A 22,648-nucleotide genomic window follows, 5' to 3' on the forward strand; every position below is an offset into this window, starting at 1 on the left:
TATCTATAATTATAATTTTAGTTTGTACCAACGATTTAAAAAGATTGAATCATACTTTTTCAGGTGTTTTTATATTTACAGGGGAATTAGGTATGTTCTCTTTGTTCACTGATGCAATTCTCTTCTTCTCAGCACGAGCTTTCAATGTTCCTGAGAAACCAAAGTGTTGCGTACAGTAAAATCTTCCGCCATTCTTCTCCCGATCAAACGTATGATTTCCTAAAGTTAAAAGCTTATTAAATACAAGTATGATTAAAAATTATACACAGTCTGAGATTAAAAAACAGTAGTCGAACCTATTCTTAATGAGGTAGAACAATATTCACAACGGAAACAACCACGATGGAAAAATTTCCCTTCAGCGCTAAGTCTCTCCATCAAATAAACCCTCTTGTTGCAGAAATGACACGTCTCTGAACCTCCTTGCGCGGGTAATGTTATCGTGGGTTTAGTATTCTGTAAGAAAAATTCAACAGTTGAGTTGTAACTGTTAACTTTATATTTTAGTACAAAAGAATCTTAGTCAGCACATACAAGTTTTAAACAGAATTAGAATACTTTTAAGGGAACGTAATTATACCTTATGATGTACAGTTAGAAGATGTAAAAATTCGAATTCGGTCATTGACATTTTAGTTTAGTTAAATAATCAAATAGGGAAAATTGTAAGTGCACAAAGCCTATCTAATGCTACTTGCTACATATGTTACACGGAAACGAATATTTCTTATATTCTAAGGAATATAGCAATTCTATTCAATATAGGAATATATCAATATATCAATATATGTAGGAATATAGCAAAGGAATTTACAATTTACACGAAACAAATGATGCGAAGTACAGTAATAAACGGTTACAAAAACTTCGACAAATTCCTGCTGACTATATCTTCGAGTACTGAAATTCTGTAACATCGTATTTACCGATTTCTGCAACTTGGGCTCCGCGTCCTGACTTTTATTCGAAAACTGCTCGGCCATAGCCGAGACTTTATTGTGACCAAGGACATTACCCTCTTTGATCTTCCTGTCAATATTCTTCAGGGTACTGTCAATATCAGCGTACTTACTATCTGACTCCTTCTGATCCCGTCCCTTCTTCTCCATCTTGATTTGTCGAGCTAAAAACTGAATGAAGCATATAGACATCTGAAAAACCTTGGATTACCAGCTAGCGTTGAATTTTTTAAATGTCCAACCTGCTCTCGACTCCACTTCGGCACCCTTTCCATTTTTTCGTGTCGAACCGAACGACCCATTTTATTCTCTTCAATTTTCTTCTCGATCTCCTTCACATTCCAGTCGGTCTTCTCAATTTTACCTTTACAGGTTAATAGTTCAATTACGTTACAATATATGAAAATAATTTAGGGTTAGTTATAGAATACCCAAAAATCTTGTTGATCTTGAAATAGAAAATAGAAGGAATACGATACAAACCAATGGCACGTAGAAGATCTCTAGGCTTCTTTTCAGACGGGTTAGATCCTTTCAGCTTATCCTCGATGCTTTTTATTCTGCCAGAGAATTCTTCATCTATACTGTTTCTATGATGACCAGCATGTATCTTGGGTTCTCTATCCTAGAAGGAAAGAATAGAGTGTGAAATATATTGAAATATATCTGAGGCGTACTGAAGACAATCACAAATTTGATAAAACTTGTAAAGAAGCAAGAATGCGCCACCATTTATAATCACAGCACATGTACAAAAGATACTGAAAGTTTTCAATTCATTAATTTATATACATATTAATAATTAATCATTTGCTTCTTTTTCTTCACAACGTGTCTTGTTAGTGTCATAGTCGTTGAAAGATATGTAAGTGTATTTTACTTGTGTTACTATAAAACTCATATCTTTGTGAGAACAGTTAGTGATGTAATTTTGGAGTATTTTCACTCTTCAATGTTATTGGCACATACATCATGCACGTGATTGTGAATTTGATCTTTCCCTTTTTTTGCATATTCCTTTGCTTTTTATTTTATATTACAGCCAAACAATTGAATGAATAATTCACAGCACGCTATAATGAATTAGTAATGTGAATGTACAGTTCTTGTTTAAGTTATTTGCATACAAAATCAATGTCAATATCCAATTAGTTATCGAAGGAGTATAATCCCTGTGATATTTGTTAAATTTTGCACTAAAAAAAAAAAAGAAGAAAAGAATAGAAAAACCAATGTGCACTCCAAAATCATTCACTTTCCAGCTTACTGGGTACAATATTTTCTGTTCAAGGTATTTCACTCTATCCTTGAAATCCGGTGCTGTCTGCCGGTATAAGAATATCGAATAATCTTCGAACGGCTCGTCTTTCTCGCGTTTAGCATTTGCTTGAAGCATCTGCATACTTTTGTAGAATTGCTGCGTCGCCATGTATCGCAAATATTGCCGTCTTCTCATACGTTCAGCACGATTTTTCTCTATGTCCGCGAGTCTCTTCTGTCTTTCCTCCTTTACGTACACCGTAAAATATTAAGCGATATTAATACAAAAATCTCATACATTAAATCTCTAATTTTTTTTCTTTTCGATTTAAACGTTCATTCGCAAATTATTTACACAATATGTATATTCCTTGTTACACGGTCTCTGTCTATTAAATTTATACAATCACAACGGACGACAGGGTACTGTTACAGAAAACAGGATAAAGCAATTTTTTGGGATTCTTCAACTCCAGTTGAAACTATGCTAACAAATTTCTCTCTTTTTTTTTTCTTTCTTTCAACATACGAATTGTTACTTTTATTTATTGAGGTAGATCATTGTTTATTCATATTTGCTCTTTCTTCTAACAGGAGACTATTATAATAATCGGGACAGGATTCTATTGCAATCCATTCGTTCTAAACGAAAATCATTTTTTCTTTTTATTTCAAAATAAGACAAACACAAAAGCTGACGTAGAAAATATATTATAACATAAACATGGATAATATATAGAAAAAAGTTGAAAACATAACCGAGAGCTTTTGTAACGTCCCGCTGATACATTGGCCGACTATACGAAGCGATTAGAACTCAATGACTTCCTTCTGCACCTTGGCAATGGTTACTCCAATAATTACGATTAACAATGATACGATTATCCCACGATATATAAGTGCTTCGATCTTCTGCCACCGTGACTATAGGATATAAGCATTGTAAGTTTCGTGTGTGGAATGTTAGTGTCAAATTCTTAACACCTTAGAGAATCCTATCATTCTTCGTTCCATAAAGTGTTAAAGATGTCATTCAACCCTTTCTATTGAAGCTAATCTTAACAACCTTTTAATTAACAGATTGAAAAGAGTTGAAATTAAAATATACAGGATATCATGTAACTGGTAGTAGAAATTGAAAATTTATTAAAAACTATATCCTTTTTATTCCTTACATGACACCCTGTATAAATGATCAAATGAAAATATTAAACCTTGAATGATCTATTGAATTAAAAAAAAAAAATGTCTGGTGCGTATCTCATGATGTTATTCCTTGATCGATGAGATTTTAATAATCACTTTCGATGAGATACTTACCACCGTCGCGCCCATCTTCTCCGTGCTTCTTCTTTTTCGAGAACGTCGGCTAATCGTGTCGCTCTTTTTATCCGCAGGGTTCATATTTTCGTTATGTCGCGATCGTGAGTGTCTCGTTCTTGTTCCGCTATCCTGCCTGACGATACGGTCAATTAACAGAACCTTTTGGTCAGGTGTTAATTGGCTTAATTGCTTACTATGCGTCGGCCTTTCTTCGTTTTCAGGTTCCTTTATAAAAAAAAACCACGATCAAACGTATTGTTATAAGATCACGCGAGAATAGGTGCCGCGCATGGTTTACGAAGGCGGTAAGAATGTTTAAATAAAAATTACAACAGTCTCGTTAACTTTACTATCATCCAAACGATAACATTCGTGATTCTGATCGATATTATGCGGTGACTTATGTATTCTCTTCAATAACGATGCGATTATATTGTTCTGAAGTTTATTTCTTATCCAGCTTATTTCTAATCTGTCATCCATATTTGTTACGTTTGCGCTTAACGATAATCTGTTGTTATTATGGTCTAGCGAATTGATGACGGTTTCTTGTGACAACGTTCGAGGATTAAGGTGTGAGAATGATTCTGTTCTTCGGTCATTAACGACGTACGTCGTGCTACGTTTCCGATGGGACATAGGATCGGTTTTTGGACGAGGATTGTTCTTGTTTGTTAAAGAATGTTTCGACGACTGTAAAGTGTACACCCGCGTTAGCGAATACTATAAAACACGGAAGCCAGTTAAAAATCTTCCGATTTCCTTCTGTCATCGTGCGGTTCTACTTACTAATTTCGGATGTTTTATGTACGGTATTTCACCGCGGAAAACTTCGTATATCTGTGTGAGGTAGGAAAACATGGCGAGTTTATCGGGAACGTCGCATTGAGCCATTTCCTCTCCTGTCATTATCTACAATAATTATCGTGCATCAGTTTCAACGTTACACAATTTACCAATAAATAAACGATCGTTATTTTTTTTATAATTTACTTAAACTTACCGGAGGTATGCCCAGTTCTTTCTCTAAAATATCAAAGGCCAGCTGGTTGTTCGTTACAGGATCGTTTGGGTTTAAACTGTGAAAATCTATTAAATCTGGGCAGTATCTGTGAATGATCGCACAAATAGCCAGACCGCTCTTAAAGGAGGCACCCATGTCTTCGATTTGAACCGAGTCGTAAAGCGCGACTTGTTTTTGCAACCAACGAAGCAGCGTGTCCGGATGCACTTGTGTATCTCCACGGAGATCTGTATTCGTTATATTAAAATATATAAATATGCATCGAACGGGATAGAATAATTAGAAGAGAGCATTGACATTCACCACGACGACGTCGTTTTTTAGGTATGTCGATGTCGGATTGCACAGGAGGCTGTTTAATGCTGTCCGGGTCATCTGTGTCCAGGAGACTTCGTACTTGTATCGGCGTCACGGAAGATACGTTTAAATTAGGATACCTTAAAATCATATATATATATAAGAATTTTAATTATTTTTAAACCCCTCTTTATAAAAAAAAAAAAAAAATTAGAGAGAAAAATACAAGTGTTGAGTTAGAGGTTAAAAATGAAAAATAATCAAATAATTGTGTTTTATAGAGGATTTCTTATTCATCCGTATATATATATATTACTCTTTTTTAGATATAAATGATAGATGAAGTAGAGACAATATAAAAAAGTTATTTGTAATTATTTAGAATGAACACATGTGTGATAAACCCTTAACATAAAAACTAAATTTCCAAACAAAACAAATACCATCCTTAGAATGGGTAGCTTTGCTAGTTAATAACCAAATGTATTTTATACTGTAATGATACTGTAAGAAAATGAAAGTAATTTCTGATACCTCGTATGAGGATCTAAAGTGTATGCTGCGTAATCTCTATTCAGATTCTCAGGAGTGGTTTGCCCGAGTAGCCTATAAATGGATTCTCGTTCTGCAATCACTTCCAATGGTGATACAGAAGCGCCCCATCCTTTAATCGCCCAACAAGCATCCAAAGAGCTTAAGAATCCCCTCGCGCAACCAGATCCTGTTGGCCAAAACGGCTGAAAATGATTTTTACTTTGTTCTCTATCACTTTGGTAACAAGAGTTATTTCATTAATAATTAATGCAATTAATAACGAAATTAACGGGGGCACGTTTTTAACAAATACGTCGAATGGTACCTCGAGCAAGCTGTCGCCAACCAGGATCATAAGTAATCTGTGACCCCGTCGTTCCAAAACTCGGCTAGCATTCTCCGCCGCGTACATTGACGTGAAATCGAACATAGCTACGTCCGGTTGGCCATAATGGTTCACTGCGAATTCCATATCCATCATTTGGTATTCGGTGGAGAATTCAGCCGCCTCTCGAGCATAATGCATCAATGCCTCGCGATCTACATTCTCTTTTGCGAGCAATTTTGCCGTGTCTGCGTGATCCTGGGTTCACATTAAAAATTCATGTAATTACATTATTATCATTTACAATCTAGCCTTTCACGAGCTTAATTGATCAACTCTACTTTCTCTCAATTAAATATAAGCAATACATTTTCGAATTTCTGATATATAATCACTGTACAATATTTTTGTGTCTTTATATTTCAGTCAAATTAAAAAAAAAAAAAAAAAGAAAAAAGAAGAAAAAACAAGTTTAGGAAGTCATTAATCTTATTTCACAGAATCAATCAATTCGAACGTTGATTTTGGAATTATGTACCTGCATAATCACTCCTTTATCTATGAGACTGTGTTTCTTGGCAGTCATGACAAAATAATGAGTATCATCCTTGTAGTACACAATGTTTTCCAGATCGATACCAGTCTCCAGGTACAATTCTTTGAAGAACTTCTGATTGAAGATAAAGGCCACTCCGCTGATCTCTTCCACCCGTGCCTCTGCCTCGGTTCGCTTGTTTATGAAATTCGCCGTTATAGCGATAGCCAGTTTACCTCGAAATTCTTTGCGCTTGAAACCTTCCAGGGTGTTCCTTTTACCGTCAGCACCGATTAACACGTCGAATTCGTACTGAGAGACTGGATGATCGGACGGTGTCGTTTTTGCTCTCCAGCCAATTTCTGAAATGATTCGTATCAAAATTATTCATTCATCGAATTCTTTTTGCTTTCGTACTATTAAAATATCAATATAATACTATAATATTCCGTTTAAAGAACTTAAAAATCTTTCGTCATTGCGGAGATTTTAAGAAAAATCTGATCACTCGCTCCGTGTACCGCGTATTTACAAGACTCTATATCATTATATTAATACTACTCACTGCCTTCTTCCTGGTTCTCCGGCGGTGGTATCAAAGAATCGAAGCTTACACTTTCATGGAACTCAACGCCAAGGATCAAAGCGACTTTGAGCAAGATGCACTGAAGTTGCCGGATGCTGATGTGATCGATGGAGCCAGCGCAAAACTTTCCAAAGAATTTCTTCGCTCCCAATCCACGGAGGTCTTGAATAACGAACGGCCAAAGATGAAGAACGTTGTTTCTGGACATTCGATCTCGTTTCTCAACCACCACGACTTTCGCTCCTAACAATTGCGCTTCTATCGCCGAACGAAGCCCGCAAGGTCCTCCACCGATGATCAATACCTAAACGATACTTTGTCGATTAAAATCACGATCTACGATAAGAAATTATCGGTCTGCTTTTGAAAATAAAAGGAGCCTTCTTCGAGTTTAACGAACTATTGTATTTATAATAAAATTATGAACGTATAAAGCGATCTCTTTCAAGTTCAAGGTCCGTAGATTGAGTGTCTATCGTGGAAAATGATGACGTAACTAGATATAAGCGTATTCAGATCACTCGATCGTGTCTTTGTCAAGTTGACGACAATGACTTTGCGCGATGGGTCGATGAACTTCCTTTATATTTAACGTGCATTGTGCGTTAATCAGGTTACTCGTGACCCAACGTTGTTTATCAATTCATAATCATAACCACTTCCTTTCAATTAATATCTTCGCTCCTAATAAATCTGGCATACCTATCATTCTTATAATTCTTTCTTTTTTTTTAATTAGAAAATAAATTATTTACCCTTGTATTGGGACATGCCTTTCCTCGGTTATAACATTTATGGTTGGCCCTTTGATCGAACTTTTTCCACAGAGCTTGAGCCTTCCATGTGCGAAGCTTCGCTTTCAATTTTGGGTAAAATTGAGCGATAGTGTTTGGCCTGACTTTAAGAACCTCGCAGAGGTCCCTGAAGTGTCCTAATATCGATTTTAAGGTGGTCGCACTGCAAAATTGGTCAAATATGTCATTGGCTATCGCCATCTCCGACAGGTTCATCGTTTGTTTTCGTCCTGGTTGTTGGTGATCCATATTTTTTTTTTTTTTTTTATGAATCACCACAGTCTGTCATCACCTGTAACAGAAATATTTTGATTATTAAAAAATTCATTTTTTTCTTAATTTAATAACTTGGAAATATAATAGAGTTAGCCAAGTGTATGCTTATCTGATTTCTCAAACTTTAAGCTTTAAATTGATGGATCATAAGTGTTATTTTGTAATACTTTTCTGTCATGAAATCGTGTCAGACTTCGTACGTTTCAAAATGGGTCATTGTTAGCTGCGACTGGCGACCGGCCATCTTATATTTAGAATATTAATAAAGGGTTTGTGCAGACATTTTCATCGAGAATTAAGCTACAAATTCGATATACCACGAGTATTATTTTGCAATAATTTTCTGTCATGAAATCGTGTCGGACTTTTCATGTTTCCAAAATTTACCGTTTGTTTACGATTTTATGACTGGCTGTTGCCGCAATATTATGCCGCTAGTGAGTCGGGTTTTTAAATAAATGTGCTGCACTTTTGCGTAGGACACAGTTTAATAAATATAAGAACTGCTTACCGCGGAGGTCGGGTTATTGCAGATTACTGTCGTGCCACACGAACAAACTTCAAAAAATCACTCTTATTGCTTGCCACGGTTCGTCTATAATTGTTCTAAACGCCTTTGTTGTTCCGGCTGTTTTATAGATTCCGGTTGACACACGGATTTGTTTCACGGAGCTCCCGTGCGCCAATTAGGGGGCTCCGTGACCTTTTTATGACCATATTTGGTAATACAGTAAAACTTGGATATATGCAACAGAAGTTTGTCTGGATATATGCAACATCGCTATCCCCTCCACTTGGGGGGATCCCCCTAAGCCGAACCGAGCCGCTCGGCGAGGAAACCGTGTAATATGATCCGACCGTAATATCGATGTGACTAATACTAATTGAACGATAAAACTTTTTTATTTTTAACTTTTTCTTAATGAAACTTTTACTAATGCATTTGTGAGATTTTTCTGATTAAAATGGTACCAAACACGATATGATTTGGCTACATATGTATAAGGCAGGCCGTACACCAAAGATACATGAAACACGCAACATGCAACATGCAACACGTCGCATGTTGTGTACGAACGTAGAATAGGTAACGCGGCACGGTACAAACGATTTGTACGGACGGAGAATCGACACCTCGCTTGGATATATGCAACATTAAATGCCCAGAATCGACACCTCGCTTGGATATTTGCAACGTTTAAATGCCCAGAATCGACACCTCGCTTGGATATATGCAACGTTTAAATGCCCAGAATCGACACCTCGCTTGGATATATGCAACGTTTGAAACCCGAGTCGACGCCGCAACCGGTTTTCATTTCCAATCCTCCTTTGCTTTTCGCCAACTTTTAACATCAATTTTAGCAAGTAATTATAATTCAAACTATATCGTGTTTGGTATCATTTTAATCAGAAAAATGTCACCAATGCGTTAGTAAAAGTTTCAGTAAAAAAAAGTCAAAAATAAAAAAGTTTTATAGTTGAATTAGTATTAGTCACACCGATACGTTTCGGCTCTTTCTTTTGATCATCGGACCTCTCTCTTTCCACCACTGTCTGTCCTTTTCTACGTTCACGCTTGGCTGCTCGTCGCGTGTAACCCGAGATTCGACACCTCGACTGGATATATGCAACGCCTGGGTCCCAATGTTTGTTGCATATATCCAAGTTTTACTGTATGCTTTCGCGGCTGTCTGTGTGTGAGGGCCTGACACTCCGTGCGGGGCGCGGAGGCCGGGGTCAGGCCTTTTTTCGTCTCCGCATTCGACAGTTTTTTGCGGTTTAGCGCGAGACTATTCTAGGACGGTTTTTATTTCTTCCGATTTGTTGAAACGTGTTTTCCGGCTCTGTATTTTCTTGTTGTTATAATAAACGTTAAATTTAAATATTAATGATTTTTTGTAACGCTTTCTTTCGCAAACACCGTTTCATCTGCTAAGATCTAGCGTTTCGTTAACCCTTTCTCTGCCACGGTGGTCCCATGGGATCAAACGGCGCTTGTCTTTTCATTTTTCTGTCATGAAATCGCGTCGGACTTTTCGTGTTTCCAAAATTTACCATTTCATCTGCTAAAATCTGGCGTTTCGTTAACCCTTTCTCTGCCACGGTGGTCCCATGGGAACGGCGCTTGTCTTTTCATTTTTCTGTCATGAAATCGCGTCGGACTTTTCGTGTTTCCAAAATTTACCATTTCATCTGCTAAAATCTGGCATTTCGTTAACCCTTTCTCTGCCACGACGGTCCCATGGGAACGACGCTTGTCTTTTCATTTGTACCATAGTGGTCACCGATGACCACCATGAATTTGGTTAAACTGCGTCACGGGGCCACCACTAACGATAAGAAAAATGTTATTGGCAAGATTGTACCGTTATTTTAATATATTTCGCAGTTCTTTGCCATTATAAAATTTTTTATATGAAATTTGTATTGTGGCCAACTGGTGCAAGTTGAAAAATTCGCGAGACAGCAAAAGGGTTAACAATCGATAGTATCTAATTTTTATTTAAAATATTTCCTATTCGTTTAAATGGTATCGCACCAATCGATAAGTATTTACTGCCATCAGCAGCCTGTTTGCGGTTTCTTCTGGTTGGGTCGCGTGACGGCTGCTTTTTCTGCCTCGAACGCGACACCAGATTTACCCTGGAATTTTCCAACCACGTTTTATTTCCGTCGAATATCTCTGCCTCTTGGCAGAAGCACAACGGAGGACGAGTAAAACGTCACCGTTTACAGAGAACAACAGCATCGCTTTCTTCTGGAGCTAAGAATACCGTATCGAAACGCTCGAATCGTTTCTAAATTCAAAAATTCGATCCAGGAAAATTAAATGGCAACGAACGGAGCATCACCCGACGCACGCGTCAACACCAGAAGCGGAGGCGTTTCGACCATTCCGTGATCTTAAAAATCAAATACAGTTCCCGTGATATTCCATCGACACGCGTGACATTGCTTCCATCCGTCTTGCGAAACTGCAAACCAATTGCTCCTATTGATTTTCCATTATCTCAGATAGGGCAACCCTATCGGCGAGCGCTTAGAAACGAGTCGGTGAAATAGCTTCGTAAAGCGGCGGCTCCAGATGAGAGAAATAATAAGGAAGAATCGAAGAATAGCGACGTGTGATAAAATTGTAGATTCTCGAATGACATCAGTCTATTAAGAAATTCTGCACACCCCCTCGACGGAATTCTATTCTATAAATGCAGAGGAACAAAGCGTGGGGGATGTAATTCCTCGTATTTTTCTCAACATCCCACGTACATAATAGAGTGAAATCGCGAAAGGCATGCAGAAAGCATGTCGGCCAGCATCTCCTGACATTTCAAATGGCTCGAGGATGATCCGGCCACCTTTAATTCCACGACAATGCAACCGCTTTAATTTTAAGACGATTCAACGAATCTCGAGGTCGATTTAATCGTTTCGATGTACGAAAGGGATACTTAAAGTTACGTATTTACATTCGAACGTTTCACGCGGATCATCGGTGCTCGTCTTACGATTGCAGATAAATGCAAAGAATCCGAGAACCGTGGCGATGCACCGTATCGCCGTATCGCAGACGCACGGCGGAAGAGAGAGATTCGGTCACGCTCCGCTATTGATTTACGAATCAATTTAGAAACGACTTCCGCGATCCGAGTCACATAATTCATGGGAGGCGAATTAACCGACTCTGCTCTGGGCAATTTCTAACGCTCCGCCATCGAGGCCACCGGGAGTCGTTTACTCCTTGTAACATTTTTTTTTCCAGATGAAAACTAAGAAAAAGAAAGATATATACTGATCGAATTGAGTAATCTTTTTCTTTTTCGAAGTCGGTTAAAAATAATATCGATATTTAATAGCGTTTCGGTATCGATTTAGATTCTTCAAAAATAAAAAACTCAAATTAATAAAACTAGGTAAAAGTAGAGCGAGATTCGTTCTAAAGCCAACCCTTCGAACTAGACTAAAACTCTTCATCAACTTATTTTGAAGTGGCAAAAAAAAAAATATTTTTCGGCCATTCGTTGAGATTTTCACTCACTAAACACAATGCCGCAAGAATTATTTCGATAACTCTTATCGTTTAAAAAAGTTTAAATACTTTAGCCGCCTTCTCAATAATAATAATTCGGCTAATAATTCGTAGAGTTCAACGCTTTTGAACGAAAAGGAGTCTTTCGTCTCGTTCGAATTTCGATTTAGATTCTTTAAAAAAAAAAATTTTAATTAATAAACTAATTCGTTGAATTCAACGCTTTCGAACGAAAAGGAGTCTTTCGTCCCGTTCGAATCTCGATTTAGATTCTTAAAAAAAAACAAACTCAAATTAATAAAGTAATTCGTAGAGTTGAACGCTTTCGAACGAAAAGGAAAGTCTTTCGTCTCGTTCGAATCTTTCCGTCACAGTTTGCACCGCGCGTGATAATGAGCTCGATGCGCGCAATTTTATCTAGCGAATGCTAATTTCACTTAAGTACAATGACTTGTTATGCAGAGCGAAGTACATATTTCGCGAGCGATCGTAATATCACGGTAGTCGAACACCACTCGATACACCCGATGCTCTTCTACACGGTTCTTTGAACTTACGACCTGATAACTAGTCGCTCCTCCTGCAGATGCCTTTGCGAGAGATGCTCATTGCACCGGGAAAATGGAAACAGGGGAACTTTCCCCGATAGACGTCCTTACCAAGATCAAAGCACGCCCGCTGTGATATCGGATGCTTCTACAGGGTGTCCCGTAACTCCTCCTGAAATCAGGGGTTGCTCAGGTGATTCTGAACAACTATCTCCTTTACCAAAATGTTGGCCGAAGCTTCGTTTTTGAATTATTAACGAAAAACACTGGTCAACGTGTGCACGCTCAAATACGAAAGTGATGGCTTTCAACCGTGCTCGATCGTCGTCGTGAACAAACGCATTAAAACACCGTGGGTATCGAAGGAAGCGTCCGACAAATGTTGGGGAAACTTCCGAAAGGCCCCATCACCCCAGGACAACCAAACTTCGGATTTATAGTAATTGAGGGACGAGAAATCGAATGAGACCATTTTCAGAACTGGCAACTGAACTGTTCTCGAGATATACAGGGTATTCTAAAAGTGCGGAAACCCCCTATTATCTTGATAAGAACGCATTTTCACGGAAAATGAGTAACCTAACCCTAACCCTAACCCTAACCTAGGTTAGAACGCATTTTCACGGAAAATGACTAACCTAACCCAGGTTAGGGTTAGGTTAGGTTAGGGTTAGGTTAGGTTAGGGTTAGGTTAGTCGTTTTCCGTGAAAATGCGTTCTTATCAAGATAATAGGGGGTTTCCGCACTTTTAGAATACCCTGTATATCTCGAGAACAGTTCAGTTGCCAGTTCTGAAAATGGTCTCATTCGATTTCTCGTCCCTCAATTACTATAAATCCGAAGTTTGGTTGTCCTGGGGTGATGGGGCCTTTCGGAAGTATACCCCAAATGTTACATCGTCTTAAATTAAGAACAATGTGAAATTAGTCGCACGATTCCCTTGACACCCACGCTGTGTCTATGCGTTTGTTCACGACCACGATCGGGTGCGGTTGAGAGCCAACGCTATCGTGATCGAGCGCGCCAGTGTTTTTCGTGAATAATTCAAAAACGAAGCTTCGACCAAGATTTTGATAAAGGAAAAAGTTGTTCAAAATTATCCCAGCAACCCCTCATTCCCCCCGTGTTACAGAAGTTACGAGACACCCTATATATTTTTCTTCGAGGATAAAAATAATTATCCGAGTTATTTATTCTAAGCAGAATTCTGCTTCCGGGTAGGATATAATTAACGTAAGAGCTGATAAACTGCGAATACACTCGCGATCAGATTAAACCTCTCCAGGGAAAATAACGATGCATAGAGTAAGCATGAATTCTAATGAAAATTCTAATTTTCATCGGGGAAATGATTTTGACTTTTCACTTCGGAATGTTCGGTCGTTTCTTAAAAAGGCTAAGAGCCTCTTGGAAGAAGAAAAGTAGGAGAAGAGGAAAGCATGAGCGTAGGTATAACGCGGTGGTCGTCGGATGATGCTCGTTTGCAGGGACAATTTGTGATAATGGCCGGAACAGCTGATCGTGTGCGCGCTATGAGAAACGATTCCTCTGCTGACATGACGGTGCGAAACTACACTAGTGGAATTCGTTCTGGACACTTTGCATAATAAAAATATTCTTTTATTTCATATTTCTGCAGAATATGTATATTCTGCTATGCTAATTGTAATCTGTAATATTTATACTTCATATTTTCACACGATTTCGTTTGTATATGTTTTTAAAATTTTAATTAAAAAGATGTAAACTGTGTTATTATTTTTGTTTCTACCTCCTTTGATATATTGAAATTGTAGTTTTTATTGTATATTAAAAGCATGCCTGTAAATGGTCTTTTTACTGATTTTTTTATATAAGCAACGCCTTAAAATTAGAAAACAATGATTAGAATATAAAATATAAATGATTATATATTAAATAATTTAAGTAAAAATTTAACTGTCCATTAATTAATTCCACTAGTGTATGTACGTATCTCAATTTCTGCCGTCTGTAAATTCCAATTACATTCGGATTCACACCTGTAACACAATTTCACCGTCAACCGTTATCTCTATTAAAACTTAGACATTTATCTACTTCAACAAACAAATATAGATCAAATTTCTCTGGTGGTCACGTACCTTATAAATTAGTTCTATTAATGTCATTAAGGTTGAAAAATTTACACGGTACACCAGTCGCACGTTCCACATCGCACGAGTGATGCGTTGTTTTCAAACATACTTTCTTTAATGATAATCTAAAAATAATTAAGAGCAGATGTAATATTTTCTTCGAGATTCTTCTTCCTTCATTGGTTTTTATATTTTAGTTAACTTGTCGAGTAGCGGTTCTAGGATGAACATTCCGGTAAATTAGTTTGTACAAAAACCATCGTATCAATGACCTATTGAAAACGGCGTACAGAAATTTACCGTAAGCTTTGAGCCACCTGCGACGCTTGATCGAGCAAGCGACCCGAATGTTAAAACGTCGCGCGCGGTTTAAAGAACGAGCTCAACCGGGCAAACGGTTCACTGGGTTATCTATTAGAAGTCTTGAAACGTTATTGAGCAACGTAGGATGAGCTTACACCGTGCGCAAGGTGTCGTGGCCATGTTTTGGAAGAACTTGGAACCGAGCCATTATCGTTCACTCGGCTTTCTTCGAAGGATCGAGAGAACGATCTTCTGCTCCAGATTCAACGAATTTCCGAATCCTTCATTTTTAACCGATTTCGAAAAATGAGGAGGTTACTCAATTCGGGGAAACTTCCGAAAGGCCCCATCACCCCAGGCCAACCAAACTTCGGATTTATAGTAATTGAGGGACGAGAAATCGAATCAGACCATTTTCAGAACTGGCAAATAAACCGTTCTCCAGATATACAGGGTATTCTAAAAGTGCGGAAACCCCCTATTATCGTGATAAGAACGCATTTCCACGCAAAATGACTAACTAACCTAGGTTAGGGTTAGGGTTAGGTTAGTCATTTTCCGTGAAAATGCGTTGTTATCAAGATAATAGGGGGTTTCCGCACTTTTAGAATACCCTGTAGATCTCGAGAACGGTTTATTTGCCAGTTCTGAAAATGGTCTCATTCGATTTCTCGTCCCTCAATTACTATAAATCCGAAGTTTGGTTGTCCTGGGGTGATGGGGCCTTTCGGAAGTATACCCCTCAATTCGATCAGTATATATTTTATATATTTTTTTTCTTTTTTTTTTAATTTCCTACGAAGAATTAACACGATTATAAAAAGAAGTGTCGTAGGGAAAAGTATACGATGTACGATCCAGGCTCCTTTCACAAAAGTACATAGGTACGAGTGGGCTTTAGTGAGAAAAAAATGAATGAGACACGGAACGACCTACGCCAAAATGACCCAGTCAGTCCGGGAAGAAAAAGGTAAAAGGGAACAAGAAGCCTGTAGACCGGTGGAAAAGAAACTTTCAGCGGTGCCAGATTCGTCCTGGCTCTTTCTCTTTATCTCCAGGTATCACGCGCACACCAAAACCAGCGATATCATTGGCAGAATACCTGTTTCCCGTGGAACAAAGTAACAACGGCCTTTATACATAAATGATCAGAGGCGAGGGCAGCAGTCTATAAATACAACAAACGAGACGGTTTCAGCTGCTGCTCTGGTAAAAAGTTCGTCGTCGAAATGGGACGACATATTTCCACCTTAGAATCTCGATGAGCTCTTAACTCTTTCAGGGCCAGTGATACGTATTTCTACCATCTTTTTGTTTTCAGTATTTCTTTAAATTCGAAATTAATTTGCAGATTTCTTCAACATTATACATTGAAATGAATATTTGCCATTCTATTTTTGCAATTCTATTTTTGAATTTCCCAAAACATGAATTTTGCAATTTTGCAATTTTGCAATAATTTGTTCGGAAGAAAAAAGTGCCTCTCAAAGGGTTAAATGAAACATCCACGGTTAAGATAAATTTTCTTTTCCAAAAATTGTTATATCGTCGAAATTTAATTGGATGTTTTCGAGTGTCTTTGAAAGAAAAGAAAATATATTTCAATTAACTGGAAAATGAGTATATGTTATTTGTTTGAATAAAAAAGAAAGCAGCTGAACTGTACCGTTCAATAGGAGTGGCGATGAAACGAAGCCTGAATGAATATCAATGAATGATCATTCGAATGATTATTCGGACAATGTTACACGCTACAAGGTAGAACGTTGTTCGTTCATGATTCTATACTCATTCTTATACACGTGTCTATGAAATGTGATTGACACAGATTTTAGCATAAAACCTAGTTAAGAGTTTCTTCCGACTCTGAGTGGGAATTGAAATTTCGATATTAGTATTCTTTACTCTAGAGATAATTTTTGGAGCACTTTGTTTCTAATATCGCACACGGATGGGCCATTTTTGAAAATTATGATGATTGCATTCTTTTGGTACGTAACAGTATCGGACACCAATTAGTATCATTAATTGCCCAATTAACCTCTTTAATTGTTAGCCTAATAATTTCTCGGAAAATAATTTTTTAAGTTAATTAGAAAATAATCAAATCCTATGTGGGTCATAACGAGCCTATATTAATCTCTATTCTAATTATTTTTTCTATTCTTAATAATTCTTAATAAATTACCTCTATAATGTAAATAACTTTAAATTCAAATTAACTCTATTATATAATTTACTGTCATAAAGAGTGAAAGGGTAAATTAAAAGAAAATTACTCTGTTAATAAATTATACTTTCCATGTTAAAAGTAATGGTAAGAACGAATTTCTCGATCGTTAAGGAAACATAATTATCCGATCATCAACTTGCTAATTAGTTAAATCGAGGTTTCACTGCATCCTCGATGATCCGTCAAGTTGCTCGACGAAGATGCACCTGCTAAAAGTAAAAGTAGGGTTTATTTCTTTTTCTTTTTTTTTAAATGTAAGGGAACCGTGCAGACACCGCCTCAAAATCAATAACCATTTTCAGCAGGCGCGCTCTCTCTCTGTTGACTTTTACACGGTTTTTCTCTGACCCAGAATCTCTTTGCATGTAATACTTCTAAATATGTGGGACGATGGGAATGTAGATGCATAAATAACGAGCAGTGTAACAGTTCAGGGATCACAGATAATGGAACGTTGTGACACATTTTAATTTACTGTTTCATACAGTGCTCTGATGTAACCATCTTCTCTATCCCTAATTACACCAGCGCTACTTTTAATTACAATGAAAAGCAAAGAATCGTTTTTAATTCGTTGGAGTGATCTTAAATAAGGTATTCAATGTTCTTACCCCGATGTTTATCGAAAAAATAATTTTAAAAGAAATTCTAGGCAATAGAATTTTATGACACCAGGTGTACTTCAAAGTACACCAAATCGGAAACTGCAAGGTATTGGAATGATTCATTTACAGGTAGATCTACCTGGCTATTCAAAGGGGATTAGGATGCACCCCAGTTCCAGTAACTGCATGAAAAATGGAAAAATCTTAAATTTTTCTCTATTCATGGTTCGACAATCCAGTTTTCCAGGATTTTTGCGAGGTATATAGTTAAACGAACAGTTCGCCGGGAAATAACAAACAACGGGTGCAAGGAAACAGAAGAAGAGAAGGTGAGTGTGCCTCTATAAATATAACGACCGAGGTGGGCGAACGAGGGATGCAATTCCGCTCAACTAGAGCGAGCAAGCTGACGAATTTTACGAACCATCGTGGGCGTCGATGAAGAAGCTGTTAGTGACACTAAATCTACTTTATGTATTTCTGGAGGCGTGCGATATCTTATAAAATAATTTCTACATTTATAAAAAGAGAAAATAAAAAAATAAATGAAGAATATCAATCTATCTGCGTTTCCAATTCCCTTTCAATTCCACAACCAATTTACCGGAGAAATTTTATTCGAATAACCTCGTTGTCTCGTAATTAGTCCCGGTTTCTATCGCGTAATGTACGAAAGGGAAGAAAGACGGTGGATGACGAATGGTGCACCTCGATGACCCTTCTTTGATAAGAATTCCGAACGGAGCAACTTGCCGATAAAACGGCGAAAATATAAATTGCTGACCACGCGAGATACCCGGTGAATAGTTCTCTGTACGTGTTAATTAAAAAATCAATCATCGGAGAACAAAGTGTTGAAAGGAAATGTAAAATTCAATTAAGAATTTCAAGATTTTATCGTTCTTGAAAGGGGACTGTATACGCCCCTGGGGTGTAAAATGTAGATAAAGAAATGGGTACAATCGAGAGGAAGAAAAGTGTGAGGAAAAGGTATTGAAAGACCGCATCTTACAATGAATAAAAGCAATACCTAGAAGAAGGAAAAAGGAGAGAAACGAACAACTAAACTCCTCGCGATATAAGACTCTGTGTATTACAATGCGTATTGTAGTATCCCTATTTCGACGAAAAAGAAAAGATAAAGATACACGTAGGTACACCGTCAGTATAAAGCAGCGTTCCCCAACGTGGGGCCCACGCACGACAGGGGGGCAATGTGATTGTTAAGGATGGCAATTCAAAAATCGACTCGTCCAAAGTTTAAGTTAACCTTATAATATAGAAAAATTAGTTAAAAATTAAGTTCAAATAATATAGAAGAATCTTTCATTAAAATTATTTCCTACTTGAATTTCAGTTCTTGAATTTCCTAGCGATTTTTTCCTAAAACCTATCGTTTCTAAGTTTCTTCAGTGAACAATTCAATTTTTGAATATTAAAAATTATGTATGTGTTACATAGGGGGCATAAGAATTTTACAAACGCTTAGGTGGGGCATGGCACAAAAAAGGTTGGAAAACACCTTGAATCTACGATAAAATATTTCCTACTGATCGTCGCAGCTCTCTATGAGGTTCCGTAAGTATACATTGAGTTTTATAAAAGCGCCGGTCATCGGACTATTAACCGGAAATTTTTCAAAGACAAGGGTGTTAATAATGGACGAATGGGTTGTCGGTAATATCGGCGGGTACATGGACACGCGTTCGTCCAATAAAATCAATGGGACGAGAATAGTATGGTACGTGGTTGATCGAACAAGTGCGCCTACATGCTTCAGCAACGATATGCACATTATTGTGCACATGGTGAACGGTCTAAGTGTCGTTGCACGGCTGGCAATAAAGCGAGGTCCACAACCTGCTTGTCTGTCTATCGTCTACCGGCTCTGATACACTGTTAATTGCTATAAATTTATAACTTGGCGAGCAGAGAAAAGAAGCGCAACGCCAACGGTACGTTTCTATTGTTAGCGGAGATAAGAAAGGAGATCGTTTTAGAACAATGAAATTCAAGACGGGCTTAGTGGATCATCCTTTTTCTTGGCTACCTGAACAGGGGATTTAAACTCATAGATATGGTTCTAGATAAATCTCAGTGATGTAAATATACAAGGAACACTCGAATCTTTCTTGAGGAAGATGGCGATATAGATAGAGGAGAACACTCGAATCTTTTTTAAGGAAGACGGCGATATAGATAGAGAAGGACAAATCTTTCTTGAGGAAAATGGCGATATAGATAGAGGACACTCAAATCTTTCTTAAGGAAAATGGCAATATAGATAAAAGACACTCAAATCTTTCTTAAGGAAAATGGCGATATAGATAGAGGACACTCAAATCTTACTTAAGGAAAATGGCAATATAGATAGAGGACACTCAAATCTTTCTTAAGGAAAATGGCGATATAGATAGAAGAGGACACTCAAATCTTTCTTAAGGAAAATGGCAATATAGATAGAGGACACTTAAATCTTTCTTAAGGAAAATGGTAATATAGATAGAGGAGGATCTAGTACCCTTCGTTCTTAAAAATCTTGAAATTCTATTTTCTTTTGAAAATAGATATTAAATAAAATTTTTCCAAATAAAGACTTCGTTACCTTTATATTGCCATTCGAATTTAGAATATTAGAAAAATGTAGTTTTCCAAAGCTACTATATAAAATGGCGTATAATAGTCGAAGTGTTAAGAAGCAAGGCGTGAAAGAATTCGTCAGACTGGTAATTAGAGAGGCTCCTTAAATTCCCTCGACAATTAGCACGTTCGTCAACGACGACAGACAACCCTCAGACGAAGTAAACATAGAGTGTTGTTGCGAGTTTATTAACTTGTACAAGCTCATTCTGTACACGTGTAGATTCGTTAGACGGAAGAAAGTGCATCGTGCGTTACACTTTTGTGGTACACTTCTGTTAGAAAATCGGTATTGCATTATTTATCATTCGTGTAATCTGTTGTCTTAATTAGTGTACTGTTGCAAACCGTATTTAAGAGATTTATCTATTGTGTTAAACAAAAACTGTTAAAAATTCTAATGGCATAGCGGTAACGGTGTTTTTAAAAATTGTTCATTCCGCAACGTGTATATTTACTCGCGTTGGATTTCGAAGCCAAACGCTGACGCAAAGCTGATGCTCTATTTGCCTTCGCGGAATCCTCGTACGAATTCGAAGAGGTTGGCGTTGCACAACGTGAAAATAAAAATAAAAATAAAATAAAACCACCCGCATCTCGACGAGTTACAGCCACGGGTCACCGGTTACACGCGTTAAAAAAAGAAACCGAATAAAACTCTTTGGATAAATCGACTAGGAACTAGGGCAAACATGGCACCGCTCTGACCTCGTACCATCCCACGGAACCACGTTCAATAACGAATGCACGAAGGAAAGAGGCACCCGATGACGTTTTAAGGACGCCTTCGAAACTCTACCAGCCTGTTCTAAACGCAAATTCGTATAGTACATTCTTCTAACTCGATTATTAATCGGAAGAGTGTACCATCGTTAGCGGTCACGCTATGAGAAAAATTAGTAATGAAAAGAATACCTTGGCTACCTCTCGATTTTTGTTTGCGCGTTGAAAAATTAAGAGGAGAAATGATTACAGGATCTGAAACATAGAAAAGAAAAATTACATTAATGATGGGTATATTTGAATAAAAATTTGCATATTCTTTTCCTCGACTATATTTGACGGTCATTGAAACGAAAATCGTAATGCCTAATATAGAATTATTAATCCTTTCACTACAATTGACCTCGACGAAAAAATGTTCGTGCATCACAATGATGTTCAATTCAATGATCTCGACACGAGTAGAATAATATTATTTAAAAAACAGGCTATTTAATATGCAGCAATCCAATATCATTACATATAAAAAAATTGGACAAAATAATGGGAAATAAATTGTTTGAAAATTTCATAATTTCTCTTTCTAAAAATGAGCAAAATATTTAAAAATGATAATACACATCTGATAACTTCTCACCAAGTTGAAGTAATTAATTATAAATCCTGCAAAATGATACCAATGACCCCTTCGTTCTTTCTTTTTCCGATAAATGTTCCATCTTTTGCAAATAAATTAAAAGAAAGATTACTTTAATCACACTGATAACACGTTTCGTGTAACAAATTGCTTGTTTATTCTAATAATCACGCCAGGCAGGGAGATTAATCCGACAAAGTTCATCGCAATAAAAAAAATAAACGATCAAGGCAAATTCTTCAGGTCAATGGAAGATAAATTTAAATTTAGGATCTACTATTTTCAATTCTGACATTCTTGACAATCACTTATGACGCTTGTTTAGAACGAACCGGTAGATACACCGAATTAGAATGCACTCTGCTACCGGAGAATCTTTTCCCTCGGACCAGAAGGAAAAACCGAGGGTTGGTGATAAAAAGAAGCCGAGGTACCGGCACTTCCTTATCAGAGATAATGTTAGCGCAAGCAGAACCTACGAAGGGCTAATTCAAAGAGGACGATAAGAAGCTTGGCTCGAGTAACCGAGAGAGATAGATTAACCGGTAACCGTGATAACACTTTTATCGCAAGACTATTCTTTATCTTTCTTGTTCGAATACGACAGGTTCAATTATTGTCAGCCGAGATAATCGTTCGATGATTCAGAAACCATCTCTGTTAATCGTTTCTAATCAATCTTACTTCGAATCAATGAAATACGTGTCCTTATTTGGTAATAGAATCGTGTAAGATATCGATCGAATCGCCATCTAAATAATAAATAATAAATAATTAACATTCCTGTTTTCCCTGCATCGCAATTTTCCTCGTGGAGTGACGTCTGTAACCGCGATTACGATCAATACGGCAGGATTTAACATATATGTAAAGAAGACAGCGAAGAAAAGCAAACTCTA

General features: G+C 37.3%; 1 protein-coding gene across 20 annotated transcripts in view; it reads right to left on the reverse strand.

The window, feature by feature from the left end:
* LOC114878658 (F-actin-monooxygenase Mical) overlaps positions 1-22,648 on the reverse strand; it is a 52,928-nt gene that overhangs the window by 17,701 nt on the left and 12,579 nt on the right. For 8 of the 20 annotated variants that reach the window (XR_003789777.2, XM_029192724.2, XM_029192721.2 and 5 more), the window contains 16 exons: positions 21,363-21,367; positions 7,599-7,929; positions 6,823-7,147; positions 6,261-6,619; positions 5,723-5,980; positions 5,398-5,600; positions 4,870-5,003; positions 4,546-4,793; positions 4,332-4,454; positions 3,540-3,767; positions 2,227-2,466; positions 1,443-1,584; positions 1,202-1,323; positions 927-1,151; positions 297-456; positions 56-219 (listed from right to left, as the gene is read on the reverse strand). Coding sequence is in view for 19 of the 20 variants with exons in the window: in XM_029192724.2 (XP_029048557.2) it covers positions 56-219; positions 297-456; positions 927-1,151; positions 1,202-1,323; positions 1,443-1,584; positions 2,227-2,466; positions 3,540-3,767; positions 4,332-4,454; positions 4,546-4,793; positions 4,870-5,003; positions 5,398-5,600; positions 5,723-5,980; positions 6,261-6,619; positions 6,823-7,147; positions 7,599-7,886 (3,219 nt within the window). In the remaining variant the exon portion in view is untranslated. Of the gene's footprint in view, positions 1-55; positions 220-296; positions 457-926; positions 1,152-1,201; positions 1,324-1,442; positions 1,585-2,226; positions 2,467-3,539; positions 3,768-4,331; positions 4,455-4,545; positions 4,794-4,869; positions 5,004-5,397; positions 5,601-5,722; positions 5,981-6,260; positions 6,620-6,822; positions 7,148-7,598; positions 7,930-8,424; positions 8,617-21,304; positions 21,368-22,648 lie in introns of those variants that run through there. The other 12 variants (XM_029192716.2, XM_029192710.2, XM_029192719.2 and 9 more) reach the window with 7 other exon arrangements.

Source organism: Osmia bicornis, chromosome 5 (assembly GCF_907164935.1).
Source record: "Osmia bicornis bicornis chromosome 5, iOsmBic2.1, whole genome shotgun sequence".
Lineage (NCBI taxonomy): Eukaryota > Metazoa > Arthropoda > Insecta > Hymenoptera > Megachilidae > Osmia > Osmia bicornis.